This window comes from Tamandua tetradactyla, chromosome 7 (genome assembly GCF_023851605.1).
Source record: "Tamandua tetradactyla isolate mTamTet1 chromosome 7, mTamTet1.pri, whole genome shotgun sequence".
NCBI lineage: Eukaryota > Metazoa > Chordata > Mammalia > Pilosa > Myrmecophagidae > Tamandua > Tamandua tetradactyla.
The window spans coordinates 78,162,784-78,185,295 of record NC_135333.1 but is presented as its reverse complement, the minus strand read 5'-3'; the positions used below and the strand labels follow the sequence as shown (position 1 = coordinate 78,185,295).

General features: G+C 38.9%; 2 protein-coding genes across 25 annotated transcripts in view; one reads left to right on the top strand and one right to left on the bottom strand.

The window, feature by feature from the left end:
• The window catches only part of EPS8 (EGFR pathway substrate 8, signaling adaptor), a 288,863-nt gene extending 279,000 nt beyond the window's left edge, over positions 1-9,863 (top strand). For 16 of the 20 annotated variants that reach the window (XM_077170203.1, XM_077170198.1, XM_077170195.1 and 13 more), the window contains 3 exons: positions 4,651-4,831; positions 5,738-5,867; positions 7,721-9,863. In XM_077170203.1, coding sequence (XP_077026318.1) covers positions 4,651-4,831; positions 5,738-5,867; positions 7,721-7,834 — 425 coding nt within the window. In that variant the 3' untranslated portion in view covers positions 7,835-9,863. The remainder of the gene's footprint in view (positions 1-4,650; positions 4,832-5,737; positions 5,868-7,720) is intronic. The other 4 variants (XM_077170208.1, XM_077170205.1, XM_077170210.1 and 1 more) reach the window with 1 other exon arrangement.
• Positions 9,864-16,167: 6,304 nt separating this feature from the next.
• Positions 16,168-22,512, bottom strand: part of PTPRO (protein tyrosine phosphatase receptor type O) — a 129,618-nt gene continuing 123,273 nt past the window's right edge. For 3 of the 5 annotated variants that reach the window (XM_077170184.1, XM_077170187.1, XM_077170186.1), the window contains one exon: positions 20,939-22,011. The gene's annotated coding sequence lies outside the window, so the exon portion shown is untranslated. Of the gene's footprint in view, positions 16,953-20,938; positions 22,012-22,512 lie in introns of those variants that run through there. The other 2 variants (XR_013179572.1, XM_077170185.1) reach the window with 2 other exon arrangements.

The window sequence follows — 22,512 nt, the reverse complement described above, 5'->3', positions numbered from 1 at the left end:
GATGTCTGCTGCTATCATCCTCTTCATCATCATGATTTCTGCTCCTCTTCCCCTTATTTGCTAGTTTCATATTTACCCACAGTCACACTAGCTTAATAGAATCATCTGTTAGTAGCAGATTTTCTCAAAAATGCCCTCCAAATTCAAATTTCTTGTGATTTAGACTTTACTTTCATATTTTTCATAAGTTTAAATTTGATTTTTCATATGAAATATTTCTATGAAAATTATATTTAAAAGAAAGAAAAGACACTATGGCCAACTTTGGATTCTCCTTGTTAATATAGGGTTAGTACTATCCTTGTTAGTATAGCAGTATAGATAATTTAAAAACTGAAGCTAAATCCAAGATAATTTGCATTTTTTAACTTTGTAGTATATAGCTTTGTCTAATCTTCAAATTATGCTTTTAAATTTAAGTACATAAAATTACTTTGCTTTACCTATACTTGATATATAAAAATTTTTGGAAATTGCATCAAGAAGATATTTCAGTATGTTGAAAGTATTTGTACATATACATGTATATGTGTGTATGCATATTTATAAATGCACATATGCACAGATGCTTACACAAATAGAGGGCTATGTGTGTGTCTGTATATACATATCCATAGATATGTAAAGGGTATCTATCATTCTCTCAGTGATGACTTCTCCTAAGGCTCACGTTTTGTTTTTTTTCTCTGTATGTTAACATAATTTTACTATAGATGATCAAACCATTTCCATTTCTTTTAATACTGTCTGTGTCACTGGCAAATGAATGCCTCCTAACTTTTTCTTCATATTAAATCTCATCTCTTGACATATACATATGTTGAACTAATTATAGTTGAAATTGGATGCTTGAAATTCAAGTTAAAGACCGAATTATTGACTTTTTCACCCCCATTCTCAACTTGTTTTTTTCTCATCTTAGTAAATCATATCTCCATCTGCTGAGTTGTGGTGATTCCTAATAAATTAAAAAAAAATTAAAAGGATGCTACAACCATTACAGTTTAACCATTCTGGAAGTTCTGATTAAATACATTAAGCATAGCCTACTTTTATACATTATTTTCTTTCCCAAGGTATAGCCAATTTAAATACCTTTGTTATCTATACCCTTGCCTTACCAGAAAACTAAAGGAAAAGTGAAGTTTTGGGAAAGGGAGTAATACTTTCCATGCAGCAGAATTACTGCTATGTGTGTGTATGTGAATAAATACAATAAAATACAATGTGCTAGTGGATTTTTAAACATGGATTTTTAAAAGATTCCTATCTTTTTAAAGATGCCCAAGACATAATTTTAAAATGAGAAAATTCTATAAATATTTTTATTGATTTTCCTAAGAAAAATTTTTCACTTAGAAATAACTGTTCCTTCATTCTTACCACAAGTTTATAACATTTCTCTCCTTTGATACATCAGCACAGTAATCATTGATACTGTGAAACTCATTTTCCAGGCCTAGGATCAGAGTTCATAGGCATTCAGTCTCCATTTGGAACAGTCTGTGGGCTGGGACAGTTTGTTCTTTGTCCCATTCTGAGAAACCAAGAATAACCTAATGGGAAAGAAGCATAGCTAGAATTCTTTGAAAATAGAGAACTCTCCTGATAATTGTGACTCATCATTTTCATGTCTGTTTTCATAAGTAGAAAGATAGCATTTGATGTATAAAATATAAACAACTCTACCAGAATTAACAAGTGTACTTCTTTCTTTAAAACAATAAAATCTCACATTTAGTTATAAGGTATTACACAAGTAGAGTTGGTTATCAAGTAAATATATTTACCTTTATAAAACAAATATTTTCTTGAATGCTTCCTCTTGAGTACTTTTTCGGGGAATAGTTTTTCTGATTGAATATTGGGCTTTTCAACAGCCTTTTATAACAAGACAGGCATGTTTAAGTGTGTGTTTCTTGACAGCCGTATTTCTCTCAGAATATACCTATAAGGACTAAACTTCTAATCAAAATAAAATGGAAGTAACTGGAAAGAGAATACTCATTCATAAAAATGTTACCAAAAAGCCACGGACAGGGAAAAATGTCAGCATGTCTGCTTTTAAATCATAGTAAGGGGCAAGAACGAGACCCTTTTCACTGAATTGTAGCTGTGCCTTGCCTCAAAATGGTAGCTTGGAGCCATGTGTCATATAAGCTATGCAGATTGGTTTATCTCAGGATCCAAAAATGTTCCCTTTTTATCCGTTTTGAAGATAGCAATTCTTCAGTTGTTTTGAGTTTCTTCCATTTCCTTTGAAATGTTAGGCCTTTTATTTGAGTTTAATCTTTTCTAATCAGAAGTTTATTTTAGAAAGAGGTGTGAAGTTAGTCTGGTTGTTGTTTTCTAGAACATTGAAAATGAAATCAAAACCTAACAGCACTTTCCATTTCTTGGAAGAAGATTATGCTGTGGACTGGTGATGATCACCATAGTGTCTTCTCAGTTTGTAGATAAGAAAATAAACCTTTCAGTTTGGGGGATATTTTAAATTTTTATTCCTTTGAGATGCACTCATATGCTGTATGGTAAGATAATGTGGTGATATGAAAGTGTTTATATCTTTGTAGCATATAATTTAAATGTTTCAATCAATAGTTTCTCGATATTTTTTTCTCCCTCCCTCCCTTCCTTCCTCCTTTCAAATTTTTTTTGAAAAGGTTTCCTGAATTCTTGGGTATTAAAATAGACTGAAATAGTGATGAAATTTCTCACTTTCGTTTATTTCCCAAGGGCACCAAACACTTTCTAAAACACTCTCTCTGAAAAAAATTCGATTGACCTCAATGACCAGGTCATTACCACTTGCCAAGTTTATTGGTTAATTAGATTAATAATCTGGTCTTTGCTCTTAATCTTTGAAAGTGATATATAATAATGTAATACATCTATGTATTTTTAGACACACACATAAAACACATTTTTTCCCTGGCCCATACTTTCATTTCTTCCTCATTTTTCTCATAAAAGTATATTCATAAATGCATCTTTCCAAAGAAGCATAAAATTGGTAGGGGAGAAGAGCTCCAAGGAAAGCATTGTGGTTTAGTGTAGAGGGATCCAGGAGAATAGGGGAATTGCCTGTAGAGGTGGCAATCCTATAGGGCCTTTTATTCTAAGTAATTTAGATCACATGGTAACATTTTAAGCACAGGAGTTTCAGGATTTTGTACTTTAAAGTGTAAAGACTTACACTTTGAAAGTACCACTTTACCTGTTGTATTGAAAAGAGAATGAAGAACAAGATGTGGGATGATAGAGAGGGAGAATAAGGAGACAAATTCATAAGCTGGTGCTATGATTAGTAGCAATGTCTAGCTGAAGCTTGTGTGAGAGTAGTTTCCAGAGGAGCCTCTCAACTTGAGTTGAACTCTCTCAACCACTTATGCCTTATTTGTTACACTTCTTTTCTCCCCTTTGGTTAGGATGGCACTGTCAATTTATGGTGCCAGAGCCAGCTCATCTCTGGAAGTCATCCCCATGTTGCCAGGGAGACTTTCACCCCCGGATGTCATGGCCCCACGTAGCAGGGGAGGGTAATGATTTCACTTGCAGAGTTGGGCTTGGAGAGAGAGGCCACATCTGAGCAACAAAAGAGGTCCTCTGGAAGTAACTCATAGGCATAACTATAGGTACTAAGCAAGAAAGGCCTTATTTAAAGATAAAAGAAATAATAGCAAAATAATAGCATGCTTGTATGTTGATGAAATGAACCTATAAAGAAGGAAATTAATGAAGTAGGAGAATTAGGGGTGACATTGCCATCAAAATATTTGAGTAGGCAGAGGGCATGGGGCCTAGTGTACATGTGTAGGGTTGGCCTTAGGGATGTGGAAAAGAAGACAAAGTGTATGGGTAAAAGCACTGGTAGGTAAGAGATGTGGAGGGGAAATTTATGGATATTCTTTTAATTTTTCATTATGTTCAGAAATTAGGAAGTAAGATCATCAGTTTAGAGTAAGATTTAGGGAACAGGTGGAGTTCTGTGGAGAAGGTAGAAGGTATTAAATACTTGTCTAGGACATATCGGGAATTACGTAATCTAGGGCAGGGTTCTCCAACTTTGACACTATTGACATTTTGGGCAGGATCTTTCTTCGTCTCAGGGGCTCTCCTGAGCATTGTTGGGTATTTAGTGTATTGCTAACCTCTACCTACCACATGACAGTAGCATTACCCCCCTCCTTCCCCCCCAGTTGTGACAACCAGTAATGTCTCTAGTCATTGCCACATGTCCCCTGGAGTCAAAATTGCCCCGATTGAGAACCACTGACCTAAGGAGCTGTAGTATGGGGAGCATTAAGAGCCCCATCGATGCTCATGATCATGAATTTAATATGCGATTATTCAACGTGGCTGTGTTATATTCAGCTGCACAGGTGCAGTCACAGAATAGGCAGAAGTTAGATTTAACTGGGCCTGGGATTCTGCCAACTGAGTACAATGAAGAGAGAAGAGAAGAGCCAGAGAGTGATTTGAATAATTGATCATGAAATTTATACTAGGTGTGGATGAAAGTGAGGAAGGATGTAGGATCAATTGATTGCAAGTGCTTTTAAGGTCAAAGGATTATTGGGTTGGAGTTCTACAGGCAGTGACACAGGTTTAAGGCTTTTCAAAAATAACCAACTCTGCGTTTGTGTCTAGGAAGGAAATCCCAGATGGAGGAAGTGCAGGATGAGCTCATCCACAGACTGACCATCGGTCGGAGTGCAGCTCAGAAGAAGTTCCATGTGCCACGGCAGAATGTGCCAGTTATCAACATCACTTATGACTCCACACCAGAGGATGTGAAGACATGGTTAACGTCGAAAGGATTCAACCCTGTGTAAGCCTCTCTGGGAACACTTTTAATTCTGCATGGAAAGCATGCATTGTTTTCATTTTGGTTACAATTATGACTAAGATGTCATGATTGACTCTTTCAAAATATAAGAGCCCAAATTGTGTTTGCCCTGTACTCAGGAAATGACTGTCGCTGACAGTTTGCTAAAAAGAATTGGGAGAAGCAGTCATTTGATGGCCAGTGGGGACTATGTGTCTATCACTGGTCCCTAAGCACATTGTCAGCAGCCTTGAGGCCTGGTAGTTTTTTCGTCCTTCATCGGGTTTACATAGGGTCAGGCTATAGCTTTAGCTGAACTCCCCAGGCAATGCAGAACATGCAGGTCCTTCTCCTACAGGAAACTGTGTCTCATATGAAAAGTAGATAACATTACCTGTAGATTATAATTTAATAGAGTTTTTCCTTTATTCAACCCATGGTTGAATTTTATTATTTATAATCTAAGAATTTGTAAATATTTTATATGTATCTGATAAGATAGCTATTTGAATAATGTGTATTCAAGGGACCTTGACTATTATAAACTCACTTACCCAGTGTGACTGAAAAATGAAGTAAACTGTTTAGTTAAATGCCTGGTTATTAGAAAGCTATATATTCTTTCTATGAAACACCAAATTTCAAGGAATTGGTACAAGCAATAATGAAACAAAACACAATTTGCTCATGTTCAAGCTTTATAAACAATTATTTTATATAGCCTCAGGGCCATCATTGTGGAATTTTCTTGTTTTTGTCCTGAATAAGCACTGTGATGGCATTTAATAAGTACCAGTTTATGGAATTAGAAAAAAGAGGTTACTAGCAGGACCAGAAATTTTTTTCCTTTTTGCTTTTTCTAAGTAATGTTTTAATGCATTATTTCTTCTTTCCCTCTTTTCTTTTCAGGACTGTCAATAGTCTTGGGGTATTAAATGGTGCACAACTTTTCTCTCTCAATAAAGATGAACTGAGGACAGTCTGCCCTGAAGGGGCCAGAGTCTTTAGCCAAATAACTGTTCAAAAAGCTGCACTAGAGGTATGGCTTGTCAACCTAAGTTAGTGTTTTATTGCATTAGTCAGGAGGGTGGACTACAAATTGAAATCTCTAGAAACAAATATTTATGGTTATATTGGTTAATTTCCCTCTCTTACAAAGCTAATTAAATTTGATTTAGCTTTGGAATTTGTCACTAGAGACAATTAATGACCTTTTCCAGGGAGGTTGTTGTAAATGCTCGTGTTATATGAAGCTTTAGCATATACTTTTGGCCATTTAATGAAAAGCTTGATGTTCTTTTTTTTTTTTTTTTTTTGCTTGGGTAGGTACCGGGAATCGAACCCAGGTCTCTGGCATGGCAGATGAAAACTCTGCCTGCTGAGCTACCGTGGCCTGCCCAATGTTCACATTTTATATGCACTAACTACTTCTCTAAGATTTAGCTTTTGATACAATAATAGACATTCACTCTGAGAGCCAGAACTCTTCTTGCCTTTTCTTAATATTTAGTTCAGAGATTCTAACATGTTGTGGGTTTATAAGAATTTAAACACCTAACTGTGAGTCTTCAGCCTGATTAAACATCTAAATAATCAGTTGGAAGATATATCAGGGATCACAGAAAATGAACATGGAAGAGTAATTATTTAGTTGTACTTGTTTTTTAAAAAGCAGGAAAATAAATGTTTTCTAGATTGTATATATCTAGGTTTATAATATTCCTTCTCTATTTAAAATGAGCTATGTAAGGAGAGTAGTTTCCAACTGTTACATCTCACAGTCCTTAATAGTGGTCATGAAAATTATCATTGCACTCAAAAGGCTCAAGTCTTTGGAATGAAATGGTTACATAATTATTTGTAACAGATGTATTATAAAAATTCAGCTGTTAAATAGCTCAGTGTAAGATAACTTCATGCATACAACCCTGTAACCATTCTCAATCAGGAGAAATGATATTTCCTTTGGATGTTTTTCTGGCAACATTGATCTTGGGGGTTCTATTTTAGGGTTTGATATGATTGCTTTCCATATGTTGAGTATGAACAAGGATTATATATTTTCTAAAGGACTTTTGTTACCATTAAGCATTCTGATTTTGTTGAGAGCATATAAATTCCTTAATAGGATATGATAGAAAATTCCATATTCCTCAAATTTCCAAATTCCTTCAATCCAGAACCTGCCTATCATTATCATTTACCCTCACCACCCATTTCATCATGGTTTCTTGCTGCCTGCGGATATGAGTTGAAACCAGAGCTGACTACCCGAGCTTCCTTTTGTTCTGCATCAGTATGGCCACCTCACCCTGCCCTTTGATTGAGCTTCGTCTTTTAGATGACTCACCTGTGTTGCCAGAGACTTGTATCGATGCAAGCAGAATCAGGAGGGTGCTCAGGGATTATAGGTAGAGCTGGGAAAGGAAAAAACCTGCATGATGTCAGAAGGTCGGAACTGGGTGGAAGAAAATTTGGCATATTCTGAGCCCAATGTTTGGCTCTGATTTAAAATCTCTAGTGGCAGATGAGACTCTTTCTTGAGCCCAAGAGGATTATTTGATAATTTACCCTCTTATTATGCTTGTTGTATACATGTCCTTTCTCCCAGGGAACACATAGCTGTCCCTGTGCATTATTGTTTTATCTTTATCTCATTCAAGTAGAAGGCATGAGGGAATTAATTGCTCCATGTTATTTTATAAATGAAAAAAAATAACGTGAGGTGTTAGCGAATCTGGCAGTATCACTTATATGAAGGGCAGCATTCAGTTTTCCTGAATATATAGTAGCAAAATAACACCAAAGAACTCTACTGTGAGCTATTTAATTGTATGACCTGAAGCCTACACAAACCAGTAACCATCTTGCTTGAACCTGTTTATTTTTCAGGACAGCAGTGGCAGCTCTGAGCTGCAAGAAATTATGCGAAGACGACAGGAAAAAATCAGTGCTGCTGCCAGTGATTCAGGAGTGGAATCTTTTGATGAGGGAAGCAGTCACTAATCTGTTTGTGTGTTGTTTTTAAACTCCATTATTCTTGGCATTATTCCAACATGCTTTGTTTTAAGAAGCCATGAAGGGAATATCAGATTCTTATTTCTTGCTACATTTAATTTATCACCATAAAACAATGCAAACCTGAATAAGCAGAGGACGTGCTTCTCGGTCAATTATTTGTACTAAAAATTTTTAAACTCAATTATGTAACCATGGGAAATATTTTGACCAGTTTACTAAGGTGAGGTTTCCTTTATTGAATTGATTATTTCCTACGCATCTCAATGTATGAACAGGCATTTCTTGACAGTGGTGATTTGTTTATTGCAGCAATGCAAAGATATTGCCCGTGAATCACAATCTAAACATTGTCAGTTTCTCCTTTCGCTATGATGTCTGTCATTCAGGGTGAGGTTGACTTTAGGCTAACCTCTGCTTACTCAGGCCTCTTCTCTGACATGTTCAATGATAGAATATTTAGATTTATTTCAAGTTCTTAATGCCAACAGTTAAAAGAAGTTAAAACATTTTAATGAACTGTAAAGTATAACAAGGCCTTGAACATGCAAATGTAAACTACAGAGCATTCCCAAGACATTTTCTATCTCATGGCTTTGTTGATCACAATTCCTGTATAGCTTGTGTTTTGATTTAGTTTAGATCCCACCTATTGTGTATACTATGTTCTTATATATGAGAAAGCACAAACGAAAAAAGGTCACATACACTCAAAAATCAGTCAAAGGAAGTAGCCTGTGTTGATGTGCATTACAGTATTTGCTTAATGAAGGCCTCAGTTTTGAATATTGATATAAACAGTTAAAAGGAAATTGGGGCTATTTTATGTGTTTGTCTGTGTCAAGTTTTTCTGGTAATAAGCAACACTTAATTTACATATATCTTAATTCTGTGAAAGATTCTAGATAGAGAAAGGAAAGATACCTAACCGTCAACAAATGTTATTTTGGGAAACACGATTTTTGTCATTAAATGTTATATTATTTCACATATATAAAGCAGATGTTATGTAAGAATGTTGTATATTTTAACATGAATCCATTTAGAGAGAATATCTAGATTCATTATCATAGTGCCTTTTTCACATGAGTCAGCTGGACAGTCTGCAATAAACAGTATTTGCTGAATGTTAATAAATGCCTCCTGTCTCGTCGGCAGAGAAGAACTTTGCTCTGCAGGGCGGGGAGCAGGGTTTGGGTGGAATGGTAAAAGCAGGAATCCGCTTTTTAAAATTGTTTATTATTAACCAGGTGCCAGTCTATTTCTGAGTGGGTAGTAACCACTTTCCTCAGTTACTGCTCTTCTTTCCTCCTGTCTTATTTTCTCTCATCTTTTCCTTCTGCTGTCCAGTCACTATTGGTCCCAGTAGTAAAAACTTGTGATGGCTCAGTGTTCCATGCAAATGTTTTAGTATCTGACTACAAGTTGTGCATTTGCATATGTTTGTAAGTTGTATTTTTATAGATGAGGAGACATGTTCCTAGAGACTAATTGGCTTTCCCCAAATCTTGAGGAATGGAGTTTCTTTATTTCTGTCTCAGACAAAATGGGACAAAGATGAGAAAGAAGTGGGAGAATTATTTTAGACCTTTTCCATTTCATTAATATGTAAACATTTATAACTTAGCCCTTATTAAAAATCTTTGAAAATGTAGGGACAAAATAAAGATAGCAATGTTAAAATACCCTGTGTATAATAGCATATCTGACATTAAAGGCAGTATTGTCATTTATAAATGTGCTTTTATGATGTAAAATACTCAAGGTAAGTATCACAGAGGTAGTAATTGCAGGAATCAGTTACCACCATCAGGCTTATGAGAACAATGAGAAGAGATATGATTAACGAAATCTAGATGCTTAAAGAAAAGGCCCTACAAAGTTAGAGCCAGACATCTGAGAGTGTGATACTGGTATCTCATTGCTTTGGAGAAAGGACCCCATAAAGCTGGTAAGAAGGGAGCATCTAAGAGAGAGGCACAACTTAACTGGTGGTGCTGCTGCCTCAAAAATTCAAAAAAGAATTCATAAAATCCGTGGAACTGGGACGCAGATGTCTGAGGAGAGCGTGCTGGCCAGTAGTACTCGAATGTCCCAGTGGTTCTGGGAATGTGGAGAAAACAAACACACTGGAACCAACAGCTGCTGCTGGGAATCAGTTGTTTCTGATAGAGTAACAAACATTATTAGTATGATGTTGCTAGGAACAGGAAGTAAAACAGGACGGAGAAAGTCCTGTCTTCCCCCTCTAGCTGTCTTTCTCCCTACAGTACACTCCAGCAGAACCCATCAGGCATCCGTGTACCTGGCAAAGCCCCAAATAACAAACTTGAGAATAAGGGGGTAGACCCGAAGCTGAAAGACAACTTGATAAGGAACCATTCCACCTTTTGGTTACTTAGCATCCATACTCACTCTTCTATACATTTTTGAAATTCCATGTAACAAAATGATTGTATGTTTTTGCCTAACAAGATATAATCATCCTTCTTTGCTATTTAAACGATCTCTAAAATAGTGAATTTAATATAAAATATTAAACAGTAAGAAATAGAACACTTAAATATCCCAGAGGTATCCCACCCCTAGGACTGTGGGAACAAAGATAACAGTTGCAATCAACAGCCTTTAGAAGGAGGAAGCACCCTTAAGAGTTTGGGCCCAGACCCTTGAAGAAGACACACTGTCTGATGCTGGTGCTGGTGCCTGAGGAGCTCAGAGGAGAGCCTCCTTCTTAAGCTGAGACACAGACTCCTGAGAAGGCAGTTTGCTCAGTTAATGGTGGCATCTATGAAGGGGTACAGTGATGTTGGTTGTGAAAATATTGGGGGAAAAACTGGAAACTGGAATCACCTACTGCTATGATGAACTACTGCTGCCAGAGTGAAGACCTGTTCTCTTATTCACTGGTTTTAAGCCACTTGATTATGACATGTCTTTGTGTATGTTTCTTCTTGTCTATTATTATTATTAAATGGTGCTCATTTAGCTTCTTGGAGCGGTGGGATTATAGCTTTCTTTGCCTTTGGAAAGATTTTAATCATTTTTCAAATATTTTTTCTGTCCCTCCTGCCTCTTCTTCTTTTGACTCCAATTTCATGTATGTTAGGCCATTTGAAGTTTTTCCAAGCACACTAATGCTCTTCATTTTGGCCCAGTCTCTCAGTTTCTCTTTGGGTGATTTCTAAGGCTGTCTTCAAGCTCACTATTCCTTTCTTCTGCAATGTCTAATCTGCTTTTAGTCCATTCCACTATGTTTTTCACCTCTGACATTATAGTGTTCATCTCTACAAGTTTGATTTGATCTTTTTTATGTCTACTATGTCTCTAGTAAGCAGACCTTTTTTTTTTCTTATTTCTGAATTGTATGTTTGGTCATTTTTAATTGGATGCCAGACATTGTGAACTCGGCCTTATCAGTTGCTGAATATTCTTTGTATTCCTATAAATATTATTGAACTTTGTTTTAGGATACTGTTAAGTTACTTGGAAATAGTTTGATCCTTTCTGATCTTACTTTTAAGCTTTGTTAGGTGGAACCAGAACAGCATTTACTCTAGGACTATTATATCCCATTACTGAGGCAAAATCCACCTGAGTACTCAATTTATTGTTCCACAAATTGTGTTGTTTTCCATTTTGCTGGTACAAAAAGGAACTGTTCCTGGCCCTCTGGAGCTCTGAGAATTGTTCCCTCAAATCCTTTCAGCTAGGCAGCCTTGGGCAGTTTCCTCATACACATGCACTGATCATTACTCAAAAATGTCAGCCATTTCTGGTGCCCTGAACTCTGATCATTCCCTCCTCAGGCCAGCGAAACCAGCTTGCTTTGGTTGGCACTTTGCTGCAGTTGGGAAATTGTCCCTAGGCGGAGAGCTAGCAAGTTTTCCTTAGCCCAAGTATTGCAGTCTTGCACTGCTTATTGAAGTAGATGAATAAATTTTACCTTCCCTTCCCTCTCCCCTTTATAGGCACTGGGTCATGGGCAGCTAACATTAGAAGTACTCTAATAACTTAAAATGCTTCCAATTATAATTTTCTCTTAAAAAATGTAGAGGAAAATGTGGTATTAAATTGTTTTCTAAAAGTAACTTTATAGAGGCTGCCTTGAGAGTTAAGTGGACATCTCCACAGGATTGGGTCTTCTTCCTTTCTTCTCAGTGCTTTGATAAGGGAGCCAGAATAATATTAGATAGTAGTGCAGACTCAATAACTAAGTTTATATAAAAACTGGTTGTTTCTGAGTGGGAGAAGATGGCAATTCACTCAAAAAACAGTAAGTGTTTAAGAATTTAAGTTTTCAAAAAGAAACCTAGATATGGTCTCTTATGCCATCAAGGAATATGGTCTAAAAAACTGTTTTGAAACTTGCTTTATTTATCCCTGGAGCTAGTCTTACTGTTCTCATGGAGCAAAATTATACCCTAACATCAGCAGTGCTGGTTTCCCAGAAGCTGTAATTTTTAAGCTTGTGGCATTTAGTCTTTCCCAAACAGTATGCCTTTATGTTAGTGTCTTGTGTCTATGCTCTTTGTAAGGCTGTGTATAAGGCTTCTAGGAATGAATTGGGTCAGGAAGGCATTTATTATTCTGCCACTCTTCTCTTGGCTTTTCTTTTCCTTATTACAAAATAAAAATGAGAAAGAAACAAAAAATATGAAACATTCATAAAGCTATGGTTGCTGTAGGCAAGTCCCAGAGCAGGGTTATGTTTCAAGCAGTTCTGGGTCCCCCACAGGAAATTCAGTCTGCACTCATGACTCTTTTTCTGCCACATAATGGGTTGGCTTAACCAATGAGAATTTATTAGCTCATGGTTTTAGAGGCCAAAAGTTCCAAATCAAGGCCTCAGTAAGCCATGCTCTCTCTCACAATCAGTTGCATTCTGGTGATGGCAGTCCTCTGCCACATTGGCTTCTTCCTGTGTGGTTCTCTCTGACTTTTGGCTTCTGGTTTCTTCTCTTACGAAGCCTACCATAACTCAGTTGGTCACACCTAAATAGGATTCTGGAAAATCCTATTTACAAATGAGTCTACCTCTTAGCTGACAATACATCTTAAAAGGGTCCTATTTGCAAAGGATTCATATCCACAGGAGCCTGGATTAAGATTAAGATGATGTCTTTGTTGGGAGACTGATTCAATCGACTCCCCACCCCACCCATTCTCTTTCTGCCATCTTGGTTCCTCAGTCCCTTCTCTCCTCTAGGCTTCTCCGAACCTACTGCCCTCACTTCACAGCCTCATTTCCTGGCCTCTTTGTTCCTCCTTCTACTCCTTTATCTCCTCAGAGTAGAAGACAGGAAAGAAACCAAAAAAGCTACTGCTCTAAGAAAATTATCAGTTTGTTTGGCAAGAAGCGTTGTTTAGCAGGAAAAGAAACTTCTAATACCCAAATTCTTGTGAAAGAAAGGTTAAAAATTTAAAATCTAGTAAACATTTTGATAAGATAAACTGTATTACTAAGAACTGCACAATTAGATTCTAACTGAAGAAGCTATAATTAGGGGAAAGATATCAGATTCTCTGAGGGAACTGAGGCCCTAAAGCTGGATTTCTGTTTGGACTGAGAAATTTCAAAAATGGAGCTGCTTCTTGAAGTGTCTCTGGCACATTGCCCTGAGGTTGGTGCTGGGGGAGGTAGGCAGTGCACCAGGGTTCCTGCCAGGCCCAGATGGTCCTGGCCCAGATTGGCCCTGTGGCTCTCTGCTTCCTGACTGTAGTGTCAGGCCCTTGGCCCAGTTCCTGCTCCTTTTCTGAGGTGCCCCACCTGGGGAAGCCCTGGGGGAGTCTCCTCCCTCAAACCTGCTGGGGAGTAGAATATAATTTCCCAGCTTCAATAATTTCTGCTATCCCTAAAAATGAACACAAGCTCTTTCAATCTATGGAAAAACAAGAATGAAACACACGTGCATATACACACATACACATACATTCACAACTGGCAAGAAGTTTAAAAATTTATAGGTTTCTTACTCTAAGCCAACATCATGTACTAAGGCCTTCTGCCAGACCATCTGGTCTTAAGGGGAGAAAAATAGGAATTGATCTTATATGTGCTGCAAACTTTCACCTAGATCCCCACTTTACAGATGAGAAAATTAGGACTCAAATAAGTTAAGTAATATGTAAAAAGTCACTCCATAAGTGGAACTAAATTCTGACTCACCTCTCTTGGACTTCTATATATCATTCAAACTCTGTTTTCTCTCAGATGTCAGGTTAGTGTAAGAAATTTTTAACCAGAAAAAGCATTAAAAAAAATTCATATAGTATATTATAGTATAAAACAGATAAAATCCCCTCTTCTCTGGTTGAAGCTATGAAGAGCACATTTGGAGCCTCATTTGGAATCAGTGAACTTGGTCCCCTCTTCCACTAAGGCCTTTGCAGGTGAACTTGAAGGCAGGCTGGGGGCTCATCATTCCATGGCAGTCATTAGAACAGTAAATACAGTTCCTTGTCTCAATTGCTTCTTTATCTTCGGGGAAATTCCAGATGGCTGTTCACCCCTTCAAAGCGTCACTATAGACAGGAAAGTCATCTTTGGACATAACTCTCATAGTTTATGCCTCAGGGTAGATATTCCATAAGATGCCAATAAATCAGGACTAAAATGAACTGATTCTTTTCCTAATCTTCCCTGTGATAGCTGGACCAGCACCAGGAGTGAAATACTGGCTATGTGCTCATCTGTGGTGGGGTTTATCCAGCACACATAGCAACGGCAGGGTTCCCTCCAGCTCCTCAGAAACATGTGGTGGAAGGATCCATTTGCCTTCCACAGGTGAATAAATGAAAGCAACAACATTATTGGGCCACAGGCTATGACAATTTTCATGGTCTTCTTTCTAACTCACAAAATACACCCTTTCTCAAGGTGAGAATGTTGACAGCATTAACAACCTGTAGCAACTGAGCATCCTTCAGCCAGTGAGTGAGGACACATTTTGTATTCAGGAAAATGGCACAGGGAAGTTAGTTTATTGCCTCATCTCCAAAACTAATCCTATTTTACAGTAGAATTTAGGCAGTTGGGTGATTTGTTCCACTTGCAACAATATATATTTTAAAAAGAATGGGGAAATGACTATTGTTATTTTATGCCTTGGAAACATTGCGGTAGAGCTACAAAATGCAAATTAAAACAGCTATCTGGAATTGCTTGGATGCTTCCCATTTCTTTTAGCATCTGTCAAACTGAGTTACCCATTCCCCTGTCAGCCATGGATTTGCAGACAAATCCTCTGCCTCTCACAGGGTTGCTGACTCCAAGTTTGGCACCGATTAGTACTGAGGATGTTACCACTACTCTGGGAGCAGACCTAATTGGTCATGGTGGTTATGGGCAATCTCACACTCTAATCTGGAGGATCAGCTCCTGCTTTGGCACCACATACTTATGACACAGTGTCCATATTGCGTCACAAGGCATTTACATTCCCAAGTCCGTGACTGTGTGGAGGGTTCAGGTGCCACCTGGGAAACTGAGCCAGCCCAGCTCAGGTTCCAGCTTCAGCTGCTTTACCTAACCTACTGGAAATACCAAACCTATTAGGAAACTCCAGAATGGTCCTTGGAGAGTATGGGAAATTGGCTTGTACTTGAGAATCATGGTACTCTTTTAAGCCCCTCTCCCCATGTGTAGTTTATCTCATGAAGCCCTATGAGGAAGATACTAACACAGTGTCCATTTCATAGATGAGATGACTGAGTCACACAGTCAAGAGCAGAGTCTTTACTCAAGTCTCTCTCCATCCACTGTCTCTGGTTCCTAACTTTTTGGCACTATGCTGCCCTGCTTCTCCTGCTAGTAAAGGAGAGAGAGGTTATCATCTAGTTGGGTTTTGGATTCAAAGGAATCATTCCAAGACTATTACATTTCTTACTTGTAAAGGTAATAGTGGTGGTAGTTAACTTTTTCTAGGTCAAACAGCAGTTCGGTTTTCATGTTCTTAGGTTTGAACAAGGCTTTATACTTTTAGCCACTGCCCTGGAACTCACCATGACACACACAGGCAAAGTGCTGGGTTTCTCAGCATTGTCCCACTTGCCAACCTCATGGCCTCCTGTCGTTTGGGCATTCATTGATGTGTAACCACTGTGTGGGTCTATATTTATTCAGAATCCAGACTGATTCAGAGCTGGTAGCCTAATGTAAGGCTAAAAATAATCTGTTGGGTTTCTGAGGTAATGGTTTTATTAGGGAGCTTGAAAAGGAACAGCAAGAAAAAACAGAGATCTAACATGTAACAGAACCACTTCTGCAGAAGAATGCATTCTGTTTCCAAAGAAAAGTTTATTTATTAAAAGAATGATCATTACTTCTGTGGCCTTTTCTGAACCCTTGTTATGCATTTTGGATGAATTTTGCTCTGCTGTGTTTCGTCTTTAACCTGTCTTCTGGGAACTTTATCAGGCGTTCACACTTCTCTGATAAACTCCCACTATGACTAAGACTGAACATGGTTGTAAAGGGTTCCTTGTGCTGCCATATTAGTTAAGGGCAAGTGAATTGCCATAACCAACAACCCCAGAATCTTGGTGACTTAACACAATAGAAATTTATTTCTTGAACACATCATAGGCTAATGCAGGGAGATATCACTACTCCAAATGATGATTTAGGGACTGAGGTTTCCTTTCATCTGGTGGCATCAACATCGTTACTATGTGTCCTCCAACGTGTCTGGGGAAGAAAGAAAGAGAAGGTTGCTCCTGGGTGATTTTCATGGACTAGGTCAAGAAGTAGAGTCTATCACTTCTACCCATCTTCTATGGCCCCAACAGAGCTGGGAAATGTAGATTCAACATACTCTGTTACATTTGTAGCAGATGCCTTGTTAAAAATATCCAATGGGTCTTACCAAAGGGTTCATGATGTGGACTGTCTTTGATGGCCTGGAGAGAAATTGTCACTTCAGACCCCGAAGTGCCAGGAAGAAAAGCTTTAGAAGGCAGGGGTGGAAGATTGGTCACCCATATGGGCCCCAGTGACTGAAACAGTGGATATTTTATAAACATTTGTTGAATGCAGGAAAGAATGTACATCATTAGTACACTTGTATACTTCAGTACAGCTCTAAGTATATATTCTTCCGTGACCCTAAAAAACAAACAAAAAAACACCTGTCCTTTCCTTAGTCCTACATTGTATACTTTGTGTTTCTACCCCAGTATCCGTAACATTTTGTTACCCTTTTTTTCTCTTCTGACTTCTCTACCAGAATGTAAACTCCTTTCCACAGTGCCTAGCATGGAACATTTATAAATAAATGATTTTCTTAGAGGGTTAGACATTTACTATGTCTCAAATTGAAAGGTTACCCTCTAAATTAAACATAGTACCTGGAGATGAAGTATTAATTCTGTTCTGTTATGCTCTATCAATGATATGGATGAATGAGGAGTCACAGGGTGTGGCGGGGAGAAAAGGTCTTGAGCTGGACACGCCTGGTTTGGAATCCTGTTTCTGCCAATTTATAACAAGTGATGGTTATGGTTTAACTTCTCAACTTCTTCATCTGTTAAATGGGAATCTTTATTTAAAATGATGTTGGAAGGTTGAGAGTATGCATAGAAAGGGCTTAGCACATAGTAGTTTCTCAGAAAGTAGACGCCACATTACTCCCCTGAGAGATAGGGAAATGGTGCTCTTTGCCACCTATGAGAGAAGCCAGTTCTCTCTTCAGATCAGTCCTGGGCAGTGGCAGCACACAGAATCCGCCTTTTCTCAAAATGGGGAGGTGGATGTGGCCTCCAATGCTACACCCAGAAAAGGCATAGAGTCTTACATTGTAATGTCTGTAAGGTCTTAGATGCGTCAACAAAAGAAGGAAATGCCTCCTCACAAACCATAGGATGGACTTCCTCATGGAGTAGCAATTCCTCACACCCAGAAAGGTTGGGGAGAAGCCACTGCCTGGGACATGGTCTAGAGGAGCCTTCTCTGGCATAGTGGTTCTCAAGGAAGAGGGGCTATGGCAAGGTCTCTGGTGGTTAATGAGTAACAAAACAATGTGTACTTGTTATTTCTGTAATATAAGCATTAGCTAAAAAAAAAAAAAAAAGAGCTTACCGCCAGTATCTTGGCATAAGATATATTGACAAGTTTTGGAAGTTATCAGTGGAATGTGCAGAAGATACATTGACAAGTTTTGGGCGTTAGAAGAAAATGCTGAAAAAGACAACTACATTTTTCTTGTTCTTTTCAACTTAACAATAAAACTGATTCTATGACATGTTCTTAAAAGCCATCATTTTGCCCAATTTGTGCTTATCATAGTGACTAACATATTGTAAGCGGTCAAGAAATCTTTACTTGGTGGATTGAGCCATTCATTTGACAAGATTAGATAAGCATTTGTGGAATAAGTGAGTGAATGGCTGAATGAATAAATGAATGAATGACTCTTTCTTTACTCAAAGACTAACAGTTCCAATTTTCACAGGTCTCTCTACTGTTTTTTTTCCATATCCCTAATGGTCCTGGTGACCCTGCCCTGGTCAACTTTCAGTTTGTTAATTTTCTAAAGCAGCTCCCAGAGCTAAACATTGTGCCCTATCTTTAATCAAGTGACCCATCAGGATAAGCCTTTGGATAAGCATGAGCTGAAACCAAAAACAAAAATCTTGTTGTTGTAGAAGCCCAGGGCCAGAGATGTTGGTGATTATGTTTTCTTCCCATGCACGCAAATGGGGCCGTTTAAAACCAGGGGTAGAAGGTTTCAGTTTTTGCATGTGTTATGTTTCTGTTGCTTTGTAATCTCTTTGGCCAAAGTGGATGTTATGTTCAGTCATAGGCATGGCCCCTGGCCTGTAACTCTGTGCCAAGCACCAGCTAGAGATCCGTGGGCTAGAAAATGAGCCAACTCATTTGAAGCACATTACATCAGACAGTTCCTGAGGTGTAAAGGAAGGCCTCCTTGCTAGAAAGCAGGAAGAATTTTGGCTGTTAGAGACTGGACTCAGGAATTTCAGCTCCTTGGCTAAGGGCCAGTCCTCTAGCAAGCAGCTATCCTGTGGCCTGCAAACAATTCAGGTCCAAAGCCTCCAGCCCCTGCCTTATGTGTTGAAACCACAGCCTCTTTTGGGAGATATATCAGCCCTTAGGAGGCAGGGGAGGGTTTTTTGAAGAGGAGAGCCATTATAAAACTTGATGTTAAAAAAATTACTAAGTTTTCTAAATTTAAGTTTCAGGGACAAGGTTGTCTCTACATTGGAAATTGTAAACTGTGAATTAGAATGTTGTCCAAAGAAAACATTCCTTCTTTTCTTTTGAAGTTAGATAAAATCACAATGTGCAGTGATGGATATATTGGTGTCAACTATTAAATTTATAAATTAGACCCGAGTCATAGTTATCTGAGAATTTCTTGGAAATCTGATCACAATAACATTCAAAGTTACATGTTTTCTAATTCCAAAGTTTCCCCCTCCTTCTATGTGCTATAGAAGTTATGATAAACTGCATGCGTGAATGCCTCTTGTTCAGGACAAAAAACAACTCAGGTGACAAAAACCCTAATTAATAATACAGATGCCCTGGCAGCCTCCCCTCTGAATGCTCTAAGTTGGGTCCTCAGGTGGAAAAAGAGCTGGGTAGCATGGTCTTAGGACACATGAGAGAACAAAGTACAAAACACCTTTGGGTGAATTATCATACATGTTACTTCCTATACCTGCAAAAGATGGTGATATTCTTAGACCCTTTCTTAGTTGATTTAACCAAGACTCAGCAAAGTTAAGTTCCAAGGTCATCTGTTGGGATTAAAACCCAAGTCCTCTGACAGAGTGATGCTTTTCCCATGATAAGCTCCACAAAGCCTGGAGCACCAGTGTGCCAGTGAACAGCATGAGGACTGTGGCGAGCCTGATGGAATGGTCTGGCGAAGTGCTTTGATGCTACCTTTCTGTAGTTTAAGCTCTTGAGTCTATTTTTTCTAATGGATGGAAAAGCTAGCAGGTCCTGATTTTATGCTTGCTGGAGCAAAGACAGCAAATTCCAGGAGAAATAATCCATTCTATGTTTGACTTCATTTCTATCAAGTGGGTTTTTAATTAACTCTGGACACTTCGCCTTTTCTTTTGGGAGAACTGAGCTGGTCACTATGTGAGCCCTCCCTGGAAAGAGTGCTCAAGAAAAACATGAAATATTTATGAAATGCTTTGTTTCATGGAAATAACATTCCGGTCTTAAAAAAATTCCGTTGGCTTCTGAGTGAAATGTGTTCCACCTTACCCACACATCTTATCACCTCTTCCACGGCTGCACACTTCACTCCTGACCTGTCCATGTGGGAAAATCTAAAATTGTCACACATACATTTGCCACTTTTCTCTAGCCATGTATGCTCCTGAGAATGGAGTGAGATATTATTAAATGTCCAAGAAGGGAAAAAAAGAGGTTGTGGGGGGGGGGGGAGTGAGAAGAGGGGGTGATGGCAGCAGGGATGCAGGAAGGGGAGGAAAGGGGGATTAGTAAAAACTGACAATCCCCGAGGAGCCCAAGCTGTTAATCTGCAGGATATGGACATCGTCTGTGGTTCACCCTGCAAGGTGAAATGGAGACTTGTTGGCCAGGTCTTGCAAGAAACTGTGCCAAGGTCTGCTGTGGCCAGGCCTTCTCAGTGACAGGAGACTGTGGGGTGCAGAGCTGTTCACATGGCACTCTTCATCATGCCTAAGGTCACTCATAAAATATTAATCTGATCTTATATGTATGGCCTCAAAAGAAAGGGATCAGGAATGGAGGGAAGTAGGAGCAAAGAGCAGTGATCAAGATGCACAGAGAGGAGCACTGCCTCCTGGAAGCATAGGTAGGAAAACCCAGAAGCCATATTGCCACGGTGATGCAGCCAGCTTGTGTTTACTTTCAATTCAAAATGTTTCCTCTGTACACCCAAACCATCACCTCTTAACTCAAAGGAAGTGACACAAAGTAACAGGCTTCACGATGCCATCGATGTCCATTTTGACCGCACTCATGTCACAATCACAATCATGTACTGTAATTATACAAAATCCAAACAATAACAAACTACTAGTTACACTGGTTAAAATGAAACTGACAACCAAAAAAAAAAACAAACAAAACAAAATAAAAAGAAATTTCTTTTGAAATCCAGACACTTGACTATAATAATACAAAAATGTAGCCAAGTAATTGTCCTAGCATGCTGCAATTCATTGCGGTAACTTCATACATTCCCAGCTCTTTGGGGGAAAGAAAGTGCATTTTTTCACAGCCTATAGTTCTCAGAGAAATAGCGCTCACATGTATACAGGTCAACAGAAAAAGGAAAGCAAAGTCTAGGCACCAAGATTGCTCAGACAGCATCGGGGGCTAAAGAGGCAGACTTGAAACTCTTCTGAACCAGATCTGGTTCATTGAAAGAAGGATCTGGACAGTGACATTAGTCCAAAGGGCCAAGGAATAACACCCAACTGTTAATAAGGAGGAAAACCATCGAGAACTAGAACACTGAAGATTTAAATATTTTTTTCTACTCTACTTTAAAGCTGCATTACAGCTTTTCATTTGGAACAGAAAAAATATACTTGGTTGATCGGTGGGTAGAACACCGCTCCTCCTCCCATCTACCCCCGCCACTCATGATCCAGTAACTTAACGGTGAAGGATGGGAAATCACTGGTTCCATGTCTTTGAAGCAGAACTGCCATTTTTTGTGTGTGGCCATGCCTCCTTTCAAAATAAGGTGAGGTATAATTGGATACCTAACAATGTCTGTTCCTTTCTGGGCAATGGGCTAGACCAATGGTGTGGGCAGAAAACAATTCTACTTTCTGATAAAACCACACACATATTAAAAATATTGCACTTTGAAAAAAAACCAAAACATCCCAACCCATCCAGCAAAGGAAGGGCCAGCTGAGCTCTTCAGAAGTACTACACTTCCTGCTTTTTGCAGTGCAACTCGACTTTGTGGTGTTTGGTTGAACTGTTCCATTAAAAATGTCCAGAAGTGAAAGAGTCCAAAAGACACTGTAGGCTCTTTAAGGCTAAGTCTTCCCGGTGCTTCTATAAGATAAATTATCTCCTTGGCCACATACTACAAAACAGGGGCCTTGTTTAGCAAAATGGCTAGCAGGGCCCCCCCAAAAATCCGGAAGCAAGGGAGAATGGGTGCACATAATGTCCTCTCCTGTGAATGAGAGAGAGAAAGACAGTAAGCAGCCTGGGATATCAAAGCCACACATCAACACCTTTATGGCTGAAATACAGCAGCTTCCTCCAGCTCCACCACCAGCTCTCATTAGGCTCAACCCCACAACCTCTGTGTGCGTGTGCGTGAGCGTGTGCGTGTGTGTGTGTGTGTGGCGGGACAGGGTAGGGTGGGGCAGGCATCCTTCTTTGTGACTCTCCCTTGCTGGGATTCTGAATGTTTTTCCCTCTCCTTGCAAACTATCTTATTCATCTTTCACACTCCTTTGTGCTCTCTTTTGGTCTCTCTTGAAGGGTGTTAAGGTGTCATGCTGATCCTGTCCTATTACCTACCAGTCCATATGCCACCTGCACTCCCATATTTCTCCCACAATGCACCCTGTCTTGTCCCCACCAAAACCCACCCACCCCCACTATAGTCAGACACATTCCACACTCTGTCAAGCTACATGTGTAGCTTACATGCTGCCTCAACCAAGAT